Source organism: Cornus florida, unplaced genomic scaffold (genome assembly GCF_030987335.1).
Source record: "Cornus florida cultivar Cherokee Brave unplaced genomic scaffold, ASM3098733v1 CherokeeBrave_3.0.0_Hap2_Chr11, whole genome shotgun sequence".
NCBI lineage: Eukaryota > Viridiplantae > Streptophyta > Magnoliopsida > Cornales > Cornaceae > Cornus > Cornus florida.
The window spans coordinates 64012883-64027577 of NW_026775581.1; the positions used below are offsets into that span (position 1 = coordinate 64012883).

The following is a 14695-nucleotide window of genomic DNA, read 5'->3' on the forward strand; positions in this document are numbered from 1 at the left end:
TATTTTATAGTCAATTTGTCACAACAAAAGTTCATGAAATTTTAGTGTATACAGAAGTCATTTCATTTATTCATTTCTATTATAACTAGTCTTCCTCAATTCACCAACGTATCATCACGTCTCCAGTATATTTGTCCAAATTATGTAAGTTTACTCATTCTAACTTTGCACTTAATTTTTCTCTCACACTCTCGTGATTAGTGACCTTTTATTTGTTCTGGTTACTTCACTCATCCATCTCATACAACATAGTTGATCATAAAATTTTGATTTTGGCTGATGTGTTAAGCTTTTATAGTGTAATTTCTTACTGATCGGCCTTTATTTTGTCCAACCCTAAATTGGTTATTTTGAATAATCTTATTGTTTTGAAATACTATCCTTCTATTATCAATATCCCAATCTTTATTAAATTTACACTCCATATTCAAAGCCAATGATCTTATCCTCTGAATTTGCCACATATATTTCATTAAATAAATTATATTAATTTGAGTAATTTTATAAATGATTCAATTTTGTTAATAACTTAAGTATGTTATTTTGATGAATCATTCAAATATTTTAGTGTTAAAATATGGAACAGATTGAGAATTGATTGGACACTTCAAAAAAGGATTTAAAAGAAATATACAACTGAATTATTCTAAATCACCTGAAAAAGAATGATCAACTTATTCATCATTTTATTCAGCAATTTCATTACAGATTTTGTATTTAGTATATTCAGCCATTAAAATACAATGGGTTTTGTGTTTAGTTTAAATGTAAATTCGAAATAATGATTCTGAATATAAATATACCTAGATTGGTGAAGTTGTAATTCTTTTTAAAAATATTTTTAGATACGCTAATATATGGACAGGTGTGATAAGTCTCACACCATCACTTAGTTTGCACTCTAATACTGCACACTATATATATAGACATTCTTCCTTCCTTCTAGTAGTTACTTAAACATTGCATTATAATTACCCTTGTAGAATACTCTAAACCAATGTACAATCTTCTCCAATCTATTAATTTCAATAAGCATCATTAACGTTTTTAGAATCCTTCTATGAATAAGATTGTGGATAGTAACGAATCCAAAAAATTATGTGAGAGGAGGCGGCTAATTCAATTCATTATTCATTGTGTGGGAGCAATGGTAGAATTTTTCTACCAAAGGGCCTTTGGCCCAATGGTATAACCTTTCCATCTTCAAAGAAGAGGGGAGGGGTTCGAGCTCGGCGTGGGCAAAACTATGTGTGTGTTTACTTTACCATCCAAAAAAAAATATAGTAGAATTTTTCTATAAGTTTAGTGGGGGCAGTATTTAAATTTTATAGGTATGTAATCCAAATGTAGAAAATATATATATATATATATATATATATATATATATATATAGTGTGGGTAATTTCTCACCTTGATTCATGTCATAAATACCTTTTATACAACTTTAACCACTTTTTTTATCCTTTATTTACTTCCTTTACTATATATATATATATATATATAGATATAGATATAGATATTTCGGTCCTGTCAAAGAAGATAATTTATTTTATATGGATAATTTTATTTTTGGCAATTAATAGAAGACAAGTAGCAAGATCAAGAGTCCCATCTGCTTACACCAAGTTAGAGGGTGTGGGAAAATTTATTCAATAGTGACCTTTTTTTTTTGTTTTTTTTTTGTTTTTTTAAGTACAATCGAAGCATATAAGTTATTAAAAAATTCAGGTTTTTTTTTTTTTTCAATCCCATTCAAAGAGGTAACTTTTTTTTTGGGCAATTTTTTATGGTTCATCAAATGAAATAATTTATTCAATGGAAATAAACTTTTTTATTGACTTATCAAAAGAGATGATTTATTCAATAAAGATAAAAAAAAAAAAATTAATCTACTTTATTTAGGTAATTTTTTTTTTTTTTTGGGATCTTGACAAAAGAGATAATTTCTTAAAAAAAAAAAAAAAATTGAGGTGTTTTCCTATCAAAATATTTTTTTTAATGGGTGCATTTTTTTTTTTTTGGGTCCTGTCATTTATTCAACATATATATATATATATATATATATATATATTTTTTTTTTTTTTTGGATACTTTTTTTGGATCGTGTAAAAAAAAAAAAAAAAAAAAAAAAAATTTATTCAACTTTTTTTTGCAAAGGTCAGAAGAGACCTAAAATATTTAAGTTTAAAGATAAATAGAGAAAATCTAAAACGGCAATTGTCTTTATTTAAGATTAGAATGTAAACGTTAAAGTGAAGTCTTCTTCCAAATAATACGTTGAGTTGACTTTTATTAGAAAGTTTATTCTATTATCACTTAATCTAAATTGTTGAGGTGATAGAGATAATATTATCACGAAACTTGACAAGACAAGTAGAAGTAGGCGATACAACGTGTTAGTAAATAAATGTTAGGTTTCGTTATTCAAACACGATTTTTACTATTTTTCTTTTCTTTTCAAATTTCAAATTACGGAGCCTTAAAATATTATCATTATATTAAAACACTTTATTTTTTACTATATATATTTTTGAATAATATTTAAATCCTCACTAATGAGCATCTATACCATCTTTATTAGTGATATGGATTAATAATAAATAGACATGCCATTTTTAATTACTAAATTTAATATGGTAAGTAAATACCCACTTACCAAATCACAAAGATGGTAATTTATTATTGATCCACATCACTAGTGATGTGTGGATCCTTACTAGTGAGGACCTAAGTATTACTCTATATTATTTAGGGACAAGATATTCGCACTCCACTTTTTTCCAATTGCACTATATTTATATTTTTCTTTTAAAGGAAGTAACAAGAACGTCATTCAATTCATTAATGCACTATTCCTTAATTTATAATGTCATAACTACCATTTATACCACTTTAACAAATTTTTACCTTCTTTACTTTATTTACTATTTTTAAAATTTTTTTTTTATTTACTTTCTATTTGTTTTTTCCATAGTTCCTCTCAAATAAAATAATTTATTACATTTTAATAATTTAATTTTTGAAGGTCAAAAGAAATAATTTATTCCATAATTTTTTTTTTTTTTTTTTTTTGTTGTCTCATCAAAAGAAATAATTTATTCAATTTAGATTAAAATATATATATATATATAATCCTCTTATTTTAAAACTTTTTTTCTTTTCTTTTGGGGATGTTGACCAAAATTTAATTTCTTCAATAAATATTTTTTTTAGGTGTTTTTTTTATATCAAAAGAGATAATTTTTTTAATGGTTATTTTTTATTTTTTTTATACGGTCAAAAGAGTCCATTTATTCAACATAAATTTTTATTTCTTGGTCCCGTGAAAAAAAAAAATTTATTCAAATTATTTTTTGTCTTATCAAAAGAGACATAAAATAATAAAGATTAGAGATAAGAAAAATAAATCTAAAATGGCAGTTTTGTTATTTAAAAAGTAATAATTATTTATTTGTAAAGTTAGGGTTAAAATTACAATTTCATTTTAGATTGTAGTGTAAATGTTAAAAAGTAGAGTATATATATAGTCTCCTTTTTTTTTTTAATCCTAAAATTGACATTGTTAGGAAGAAATATGCACGACCACATCGTGAGGGCATGTGTTGCTAAACATAACATCCAAATCTATGGCGCGATGCATAAACAGCTGTTGCATGCGCAGCCTTATTAATATTCCTCGTCTTCCAAATAAATCCATAATCCCCTAGGTTTTTTCAAAAAAGTTAAAAAAAATTAAAAAAATAAAAAACCATAATCCCTATATTGCAAAGCGTCATGTTAATATTCTGCAGAACATCCATGATAACATCCATCCTTTCCCCAGTTTTGAGTCTTTAAAGGTAATTGTTACATTTATTTTGCATTTGGGAGCAGTGAATTGATATTTAAAATTTAAAATTAAAAAAAATAAATAAATAAAAAGCGTCAATTCAATACTTACAAACATAACATTAAACAAGTATTGAATGTATTCAAAATAAAATAATCAATTGTATTATAAGAAATCACCTAACATAGCAATAATTCAACTGGTACAAACTTTAGCTGGTACAAATTTCACTTAAGAAGTCAAGGGTTCAAGTCTCATGATTATACTATTAGCCTCCAAACGAGTTAAGAGTTTCTCTCCCGAAGGTCAAGTTTTGTTTTGTAAGAACCGGTTCCAAAACAATAAAACTTCAAGCGTAATTAGGATTTAATTCTGATATTATAGTCCGGTTTACACATTTAGAAGGCATTATAAGTGTCACGAACTTTTTTCTCAATAAAATGGGAAGTCACAAATTCAAAAGAGTCATGTTCGGTTGTTGTTAGAAAACTCATTCTATGTAGATCAAAAAATTTCTCCTAATCTCTTCTTAATCTTGGCAAACACAGACATGTTGTAGTTTTGGATCTTTTTGAAGGCGGCTGGCCAGAATGGACAAAAAGGAAAGATAACGAAATCTTTGTTGCCATTTCTTTGTAATTTGGCAGAAGGTGATATTAATTGACGGCTATTTTTTATTGATTTATTAAAATAATCTTGACTTTTTTTGGTAATTGGATCCATTCAACCAGATGATGATGACAAGGACAAGGAGTAGTTTTTGGATAAATTATGTGACCTTATTAGGATGCTAAAGTTTAGATTACCCGAGTGTTAAGACAATTTGGAGATGGAAAATATAAAAGAGAAATAAATAAATAAATAAAATAACACACACATAGACAAACTAGTGTTTATCTGACTACACTCATTAGACAATAACCCTTTATTCCTAAAACGGCTAGAAATACACTATAATGTAATCACTCTAATGATGGATTTAATTTTTCGGGTCGAATGTATTGACTGATGTTAAATTTGTGAATAAAATATATTGACACATCTTCAAATTAGGTCAAATCTCATTTATACGAATATTTTGATTTTAACTTATAATCAAATGTTGAAGAATTGATCCGTATTTAACTTCCACTTCAAAAATCACTTTTTAGTGAGTCAATGTTTTGGCTGATGTTAAATCCATTGGCTAGTTCTAAGAAGTTGAAATCCTTACCACCAATTCCTACTTTTTATTGTTAAAAGAAAAATAAGTCTTATAAATTTATTTTAAGACCAATTAGTTCTACTTTTGACTTTGATTTTATTTAAGTTCTAAATCATTAAATCTTATATTTATACTCTTACTAAATTAGATATAAAATTTAATCTCAAACTATTATGTAAAATCTTATAAAATTATATATAAAATTTAACTAAAAAGAAAAGGTAACATTTTATTGAGTTTTTCTTTTTCTTTTTATTTTTTTTTTATAGAACATTTAAGTTTTTTTGGGTAATAAAGTTGTTGTGAATGATTTTCTTAATTGAATTTAAATTAAAATAATTATTATTTCAATTCATTATTATTATTATTGATAACAAAGAATTAACTCACCCCACTAGCCACTTTTGGACTCTAGATGTTTTGCAAACTCTCTACAATGACTTACAAAATACGCATATCATTTAAATTCATGTGTTTTTGGGCATGAGATTGAAACCACCCTACATATTATTTAAACCGATAGTGCATTTTTGGGCTGTGTGAGAACTAAACCCAAGATGTTCGAATTTACACTTCAAAAATAGCCTTTGTTCATTGAGGCATCAGATTTACAATAATCATTATTAACTAGAACTCAAAAGGAATATTTAGAAAGATTAGATTTATATCAAATTTTCAATTTATAATTTCAAAATCACTTCTGGGAAGGGTATATGTGGAAGATTTTGTGATTTAGAACTCAAAAAGACAAAATTGCACTGAACACTTGAATTATAGTGTTTTTGCACTATAAAACTCATCAATTAGGTCCTCGGACTATCAATTAACTCATCAATTAAGTCATCGGACTCTCAAAATGTAGCACATTGCAACCTCACCCAAACCGGCTGTCTAATTTTGCCATTAAAATGGAAGAAAATGACTACTATGCCTTGTCATTTTTTGTCTAATTTAATTATATAAAATCAGTATGAAATTTGATTTTTTAAACTTCGCATTTCATTTGCACTTGCACAATGCCTTGTACTTCTCCATATCCAGAAGGGCAATTTTGTTAATGCGGTCTTTTTGTCCTTTAATATGAAAATAAGTATAGAATTAATATATTTTTAACACTAAACAAAGATAATTAAGTCATTTTATGAAATTTCGTCAATATTGCTGTCCCGTTACCCTCATGGGAACACACAGTAATATGATCAAACAATGGTTATCATAAAAATGTATGTGCTATTAGAGCAAAAATGAAGAAAATTTCAAGTTCCGCATAAAAGGGCCCCACACACCCCTTCAAACACAAACACGTGCGCACACAGTCATCTCTTGGTTATCATATATGCTCTGCATTTTGTGTCCAATTTCTGAAAGTTCATATTGGGTTCGAGTCTGAGGGTCCATATTGAGTCAGGGTTAAAGAGAGTATTACATGGAGTTTGATTCGCCACCAATGGAAGGAAGATCGTTGTATCCTGGAGACAATTCTCAATTGAGTTTGTTCAGCACGAAATGTGAAGAATATTGTCTTAAGGAACTAGTATACAATTTTAGCTTGTTTAATTTGCATATATATATATATATATATTTGGCTAAGCATATTATTTATCTACCTAACTGTTCAGTTGAGAAAAAAAAAAGAACTGTTGCACTCATGGTGATTTTATGTTATATAATTTTTTTTGTTAATAGACATGCTCCAGTGGAATCTTTTTGAAGGCGGTCGGCCAGTATGGACAAGAAGGAAAGACACCAAAATCTTTGTGCAAAAGTCACAGCTTCTTGGAAGGTAATACTGATTGACGTTTACTTTCTGGTGAAATAATTCATTTATTAAAACAAACTGACTTGTTTGGTAATCACGAAAGAGCACCATTTTCAACCAGATGATGACAAGAATAAGGAAGTAGATATTGGGTATATTATGTGATGACCCCAATGTTCGGACAATTTCCAATTATTTTTGTATATAGATAGTAGAAAGCAGTTGAACTCTGTGATACTATACATCTCCTACTTGAATTGAAGATGTAACACAGTAGTAGTGTATCTAACCTTCTATCTAGACACAGTAGACAGTTTCCCTTTATTCCGAAAACGGCTAGAAATACTGTCATTCTATCTATGCACAGAAGACAATTTCTCCGCTGTGTGGTTATTGTTCGCTTTGCACACTCTCCGTGCATAAAGTTATCAACACATGTAACTGCCAACAACCTTTCTTCCCAGGCAATGTAGGACGTTACAATGTCTTTGATGGTCTGACCCTTGTGGACTTGTGCACGGTCACCTCTATTTTTGGCTGGGGATTGTTTCTGATACCATCTGTCATGACTTGCCCTGTTGCGTAGATGTTGTCCTCTGCACACTTTCTGTATTCATGATTTGAAAAAAGTATCTATATGGTTAGGAGGGTCCACACATCAAGTGCCAACAACTTCTTCCCCCTTCCTCGGGTGATGCGGTGCGTCACAGACACACTATACTTAAATCATTTTAATAGTTAAAGTCATGTTCAGGGGTACAATGTATTGGCTGGGAGGCTGATAATATGACAATTAAACTTGAACCATACACACACTGACAAACACAGCCAAAGTAGTATCTAACTGCATAATAGATCATAAATTTGTATAAGAAATGATAGGCAGCCAATTTATAAATTTGTATACACTTTAATTTAATCATTCTAATGATAGAATTCATTTTATGGTAGTGTACATCTCCAACATGGGAAAGCTTAGATGACCCCGGTGTTCAGACAATTTCCCATTACCTTTGTTCATATATAGTAAAAAGCAGTTTAACTTTTTGATAATGTACATTTCCAACTTGAAATTGGAAAAATGGGAAATGGAAAAGATAAAAAAACACACAGAAAGACAAAGTAGTGTAGTATATCTAACTATATAATTGACCTTAAATTTGAATAAGAGACGATGGACAGCTAATCCTTAATATTGGTAGATGTATACACTCTATAAATTAATCATTTTAACAATAGAAGTCATTTTCAGGGGCACAATGTATTGGCTCAGAGGTTGATTTACTTGATGCTATTTTAAAATTTATTGACCAGCTCTAAGCGGTTGAAATCCATGATTAGCATATTAATCGTGACTATAAGCTAGTCACTGGCAGTGTGTTAACCTGTGAACCAGTTTGCAACCGTTCCTAGTGGTGAGAGTAGCAGAAACTTGGAGAAATGGGAAAGCTTGACCAGGAAACAGAGAAAAGTGATGAATTATCAAGCAAAGCTGAGGGCAATGGAAATCCTAGAACCTCAGGTGGGTCATTACGGATGGTTTTGAAGCAATCAGACAGGGTAGATATGCTGTTGATGGTGCTGGGGACAATTGGATGCGTATCAGAAGGAATGAACATGGCTGCAATCATGATAGTTCTCAGCAACTTGATGAATGGTTATGCTGATGCATCTTCTCTAATGCTTGAAGTCATAAACAAGGTCAGTTAAACAACTTACGTTAAAAGTTTAAGCTATTAGGAAATGGATCAAACTCATACATGTGATCTCGTCTGGCACTTGGAGAGGCAAACAAACACAAACAAATGCAGAATGAAAATAAGTGCGACAGTCTGTTTAGTGTTTAGTATGTTTTCTTGCCTCTCCATAAACAAAACAGATCTCACATGAGGGAAAGTGTTGAAAGACCTGGATATACATTGTTTGGCCCATTCCTTAATGATCTCTACATACGTTCTGAATCTGCTATCAACTTAGTAAGAGTACTTGCCATTATAACTATCTGCTTCTTGAGTGCAATCATAATAAACCATTTGAATTTTGTTCATTTTGCAGAATGCACTGGCCTTGCTCTATGTTGCTATTTGTGTGGGTTCTGGTGCATTTCTAGGTACTTTGGTTTTCCTTCCTTGTTTCAGTGAAGAGGATAATATGTTAAAGTCATCCATAGAATTATGTATACAACTGCAAAACTTATAGTTCAACAAAATTTATGGATGTTATGCTCTTCCTGAGAGTATATAAAATTGTAAAACTTATAGTTCAACAAAATTCATGTATGTAGTTTTCCTTCCTTGTATCAATTAAGAGGATAACATATTAAATTCATCCATAGAATTATAAATATAATTGCACTTATAGTTCAACAAAATTTATTGATGCTATGCTCTTTCTAAGAGTCGAGGTCTGCCCTAATACTACTTGTAACAGGTTGGGCCAATCCAAAAGCTTAAACTATTAGGTGGTGTTGTATATCCATTTTTTTAAGCCCAAGACCCTTCCCATCCCTATCCGATGTGGGACGGACTTCTATGACCGATACTTAAAAGAATATAGAGGGACCTTATCAGTAATTATCATTTTTTTAAATAAAATTAATCTATGATGAACCTAGAGATACTTCACTAATTTGAGTGACTTTCTCAGACAATCCCTTCTCTCAACATTTTTACTTTGGGGAAACGATTTCTCTCCTATCTTGAATGAAATTACATATTGGATTCTAAACCGTCCATGGCTGATAGGATCCAGAGGAAGGTATATAGAATCTGAGACATGAATACAAAAAGTCAAATGCTAGGATTTGATATATGAATACACAGAAGTCATTTGGTTTTTGCTAGATTATATAACGAATCTATTGTTTATAGGCACACTAGCAGATGTTAACCATCTATACCACCCTAACAGATAGAAACTTGATCTGCTAATTAATTTTGTGGTCATTATGTTTCAAACTCATATCTCTCTTCATACTCTCATCCTCTGGCCACTGTACTTTTAAATCCCGCAGAAGGATTCTGTTGGGCGCGCACTGCAGAAAGACAAACATCCCGACTGCGCATTAAATATTTACAAGCTGTCCTGCGACAAGATGTTGGTTTCTTTGACACTGTTCATGGAGCATCCATGACATCCCAAGTGGTCTCAAGTATATCAACTGACATGCTTACCATACAAGGAGTTCTTAGTGAAAAGGTTCTTCAATTTCAGTATAGCTCACTTTAATGCAGAATTATCCTTTATATATATATTTTTAATTTTGACCAAACTAACATGATGTAGCATTGACACAGATCCCAAGTTTTATCATGAATATATCAATGTTCATCACAGCTCAAATGGCTGCTTCGTACCTCTGTTGGAGATTGGCTATTGTTGCCATCCCGGCGCTGTCAATGCTGATTATTCCAGGGTTGGTATATGGAAAACTCATATCTGGAGTTGGAGAAAAGATACAAGAAGCTTATGCAGTTGCTGATGGGGTAGTGGAACAGGCACTGTCTTTGATCAGGACTGTCTATTCTTATGTTGGAGAGGAGAGGACAGTGAAGAGCTATTCAACTGCACTGGAACCAACTTTAAAGTTTGGGATCAAACAAGGATTAATTAAAGGAATGGCCATTGGTAGTATAGGAATTTCCTATGCAGTTTGGGCTCTTCAGGCCTGGTATGGGAGCATCTTAATCATTAAAAAGGACGTCAAAGGTGGGGATGCTTTTACTGCTGGAGTGTGCATTATCAATGGAGGACTGTAAGTTAAAATACTCCTTGGTTCTTACGAATTATGGTTTGAATAGTAAACCATAACAATCAGATAGCAAAATTGAAATGTAATCAATTTCGTGGTCATTAAGCAAAATTCATGCTGAAATACAAACTTGCACCGCTTATCGGAAGCATTTATTTCTTGATACCATTCCTAAGACATCCTTATAACTGATGTTCACGTGATTATTTTGCAGGGCTCTTGGGAGTTGCCTGATAAATGTCAAATACTTCATGGAGGCCAATGCTGCTTCTGCTCTTATTTTTGATATGATTGAGCATGTTCCAAGCATAGATTCTGCAGACTGGCAAGGCAAAACCATCTCAGATGTTAAAGGTGAATTGGAATTTAAAGGCATCGATTTCGCATATCCCTCAAGACCAGGAAGCTTGGTGTTGAGAAATTTCGACCTTAGGGTGATGGCATGTCAGACTGTTGGATTGGTGGGTCGCAGTGGCTCAGGTAAATCAACAGTGATCAATTTGCTTCAGAGATTCTATGATCCCCTTAGTGGAGAGATCCTACTGGATGGAATTAACATAAAGTCCCTGCAGCTTTATTGGTTAAGGAGTCAAATGGGCCTGGTAAGCCAAGAGCCTATACTTTTTGCAACGTCAATCAAGGAGAACATCTTATTTGGAAAAGAGGATGCTTCACAGGATGAAATAGTTCAAGCAGCCAAAGCTGCCAATGCACACAACTTCATCACACAACTACCGAATGGATATGATACCTTTGTAAGTACCACTTCATATTTGCTTTGGTAACTCACATTTTGCTCTTTCTGCTCTGTAACCTCCACAACAGTAATTATAGTCTTGGTAGTTATTTCTTCTGCCTATGTTTTATGTTACTCAGGTGGGGCAATTAGGATTTCAGATGTCTGGAGGACAGAAACAGAGAATCTCCATTGCAAGGGCACTGCTAAGAGACCCAAGAGTCTTGTTGCTTGATGAAGCCACAAGTTCATTGGATTCACAGTCCGAAAAGGCTGTTCAAGATGCCTTGAACCAGGCCTCATTAGGACGTACAACTGTGATTATAGCACATCGTTTATCTGCACTATGCAATGCTGATTTGATTGCGGTTACTCAATATGGGCAAGTGGTAGAGTCTGGTTCTCATGACCAACTTATTCAGAACGGGCATGGCCAATACTCAGCAATGGTTCAGCTGCAGAAGACCTTGATGAATGATGAAAGTACATCAAAATCTGAAGGGACAGAAAGTAATAACTCTCCTTCCCCAACTAAAGATACCCATAATGCAGATGCATCAAACACTATGATTCCTCATCTATCAAGTATTAACAAAAAGACCAACCAACAGCCAGAAGAACAAGATGGCCCTCCATCCTTGTGGCAACTGGTACAAATGACAGAATCTGACTGGAAGTCAACTCTGATAGGTTGCTTTGGTGCTCTTTGCTACGGACTAGTTCAGCCATGGCAATCTTTCTGCTTGGGTGCAATCCTATCTGTCTACTTCATCAATGATAATGATGAAATCAGGTCACAAACAAGAATATACTGCTTTGCTTTCTTATCCCTCGCCATCTTCGCTTTCATCACCAACGTCACTCAACATTACCACTTTGGAATCATGGGAGAGAACCTGACAAAAAGGGTCAGAGAAGAAGTCTTTGCGAAGATTCTGACTTTTGAGATTGAATGGTTTGATCAAGAAACCAACAATAGTGGGGCTCTATGCTCAAGATTAGCCACAGATGCAACCATGGTAAGAACTCTGGTCGCAGATCGTTTGGCATTTTTTACTCAGGCCATCTCATCAGCGACTTTAGCTGTTATTTTAGGTCTCTTGTTGGCTTGGAAACTTGCCCTTGCAGCTATTGCTATGCAGCCACTCATCATAGGTTCCTTCTATATTAAGGCTGTAATGATGAGAACAATGTCTAAGAAAATCTTGAAAGCTCAGAACAGAAGCAGCGAATTAGCAAGTGAGGCCATTGGCAACCACAGAATTATCACTGCATTTTATTCTCAGGAAAAGGTTATGGCACTTTTTGTGGCTACACAGATAGGCCCCAGGAAAGAGAGTCACAAACAGTCTTGGTACGCAGGAATCGGACTGTTTACTTCACAGTTCCTCACTGCTGCTAATTCAGCACTGCTTTTCTGGTATGGGGGAAAGCTCCTCTACCATGGGAATATCATGTACAAGAACCTTTTTCAGACATTCTTCATCTTGGTGGCAACAGGGAGAATTATAGCGGAGACAGGAAGCATGACTGCAGATTTATCAAAGGGTACCAGTGCGTTAAAATCAATTTCTACGATCTTGAGAAGGAAGAGCAAGATGGATTCAGATGAAGCAAATGGTATCAATCCAGAAAAGATAAATGGAGATATAGAGCTTAAAGAGGTGGATTTCTTTTATCCAACAAGACCGAAACAGATGATCTTGACTAGTCTAAGCCTAAAGATTGATGCTGGAAAAGTTGTAGCGTTGGTTGGCCAGAGTGGGTGTGGAAAATCCACCATCATCAGAATGATTGAGAGATTCTATGACCCATCAAAGGGATCAGTGGAAATAGATGGAATTGACATCAAGTCCTACAAGCTGAGGTCTTTAAGGTCACATATTGCTTGGGTAGGTCAGGAGCCTACTCTTTTTGCAGGAACAATACATGAAAACATTGCATATGGAAAAGAGAATGCAACTGAAGCAGAGATAATCGAAGCTGCAACTCTTGCAAATGCCCATGAGTTTATAAGGTATCTCCAAAGACAAAGTTACAATGCACAATGTTTCCTTTTTTATTTTCGCTGTTTAATTTTCCTCTTTTATCTTCCCTCCTCCATGCATATTGGCTAAGCATGTTTGGTTTTCATGAGCAGTTCAATGAAAGATGGATATGAGACATACTGTGGAGAAAGAGGTGTACAGTTGTCTGGTGGGCAAAAGCAAAGGATAGTTCTTGCTCGAGCAATCTTGAAAAATCCTGCAATATTGCTTTTGGATGAGGCAACAAGTGCATTAGACATTAAATCGGAGAACCTTGTACACAATGCACTAGAGAAGACCATGGTTGGTAGGACATGCTTGGTTGTGGCTCATCGACTATCCACGGTTCAGAAATCATATAAAATATTAGTGATCGACAATGGAAGGATGGTAGAAGAAGGTTCTCACAGTGAGCTTATTGCAAAGGGAGAAAAGGGTGCTTACTTTTCACTTGTTAGGCTCCAACAGCAAGCTGCCATGAAGTAGGGAGTCCCTAGACTAATGGCTGAAGAGGCTGAGCTTAAGCAAAGATTGCAACAGTCAAAGCACATACAACATATGGTCACAATCCAGTCCTGCGAATGAGCTTAATAATTGGTATCTTTTCTAGATATTGGTTTTAAAGATTGTCTTGTATAGAGCATACATGTTTACATGCAGAGTAATTTAGATATGTATATATCTATTTTTCCTTCTGTTTGAATTTTCTTTTTGAAATGTCTCTCCTAGTTTATGATATACCTTTTGTGCTGTAATAAATGGAACTAGTATCTGTTTATTGTCTTTATGAGTTGAATTCTGTTTTCGTTTGCTGATATAGTATCCATTTTGTTTGTGAATAAGTGTTCATGTTAATGTAAAATTTTAACGGTGTCAAAACAGAAATATCCTATAATAATGTAGGTTAACGTTGTTATTTTGATGAAACTAGTCTCTATTTTTCAACTCCATTGTCTTGAAGAATTTATTGGTGGCTTTGTAATTAGAATATTAATAAGTTAAATTCTCCCAAGGTGAGATTATATAATTTTAGATATTACATTCGGACTGATCCATTAGGAAACCATTTGCAAAGGTGAAGGGTCTCCATATTCAATGTCATTAGGTTAATAATTTAGTTATTAATTTTGGACTAATTTTTTGGTTGGTAATAGCAAAGTCCCCAACTTTTGTTCAATTTTATGGATACAATTAGTCGTGGTATATATTTATGAAAGATCTCCTAGCGAGTAGCCAAAAGATATTTATGAATGGGGGTAAATAACACCTTAAGAAAAGTAAAGCTACACGCCTCACATCCACAAATTATTTTCCTTCTTCAATTATTAGTATTGGCCCCAACAAGACTTTGTACAAAAATAATGTTAAAAAAGTTAAATTTGCTCAAGT

General features: G+C 32.9%; 1 protein-coding gene across 1 annotated transcript; it reads left to right on the forward strand.

Annotated features, from left to right (window-relative positions):
- The first annotated feature begins 8232 nt into the window (after positions 1-8232).
- On the forward strand, positions 8233-13792 carry LOC132281184 (ABC transporter B family member 15-like). Its single transcript, XM_059782912.1, has 7 exons — positions 8233-8493; positions 8848-8902; positions 9806-9990; positions 10089-10546; positions 10758-11298; positions 11420-13296; positions 13420-13792. The coding sequence occupies exons 1-7, from the start codon at positions 8233-8235 to the stop codon at positions 13790-13792; spliced, it is 3750 nt and encodes a 1249-aa protein (XP_059638895.1).
- Positions 13793-14695: the final 903 nt, after the last annotated feature.

Coding starts and splice junctions, on each gene's coding strand:
- LOC132281184 (XM_059782912.1), top strand. CDS start 8,233: ATGGGAAAGCTTGACCAGGAAACAGAGAAAAGTGATGAATTATCAAGC. Junction 8,903..9,805: donor GGGTTCTGGTGCATTTCTAG/GTACTTTGGTTT, acceptor TAAATCCCGCAG/AAGGATTCTGTTGGGCGCGC. Junction 13,297..13,419: donor AATGCCCATGAGTTTATAAG/GTATCTCCAAAG, acceptor TTTCATGAGCAG/TTCAATGAAAGATGGATATG.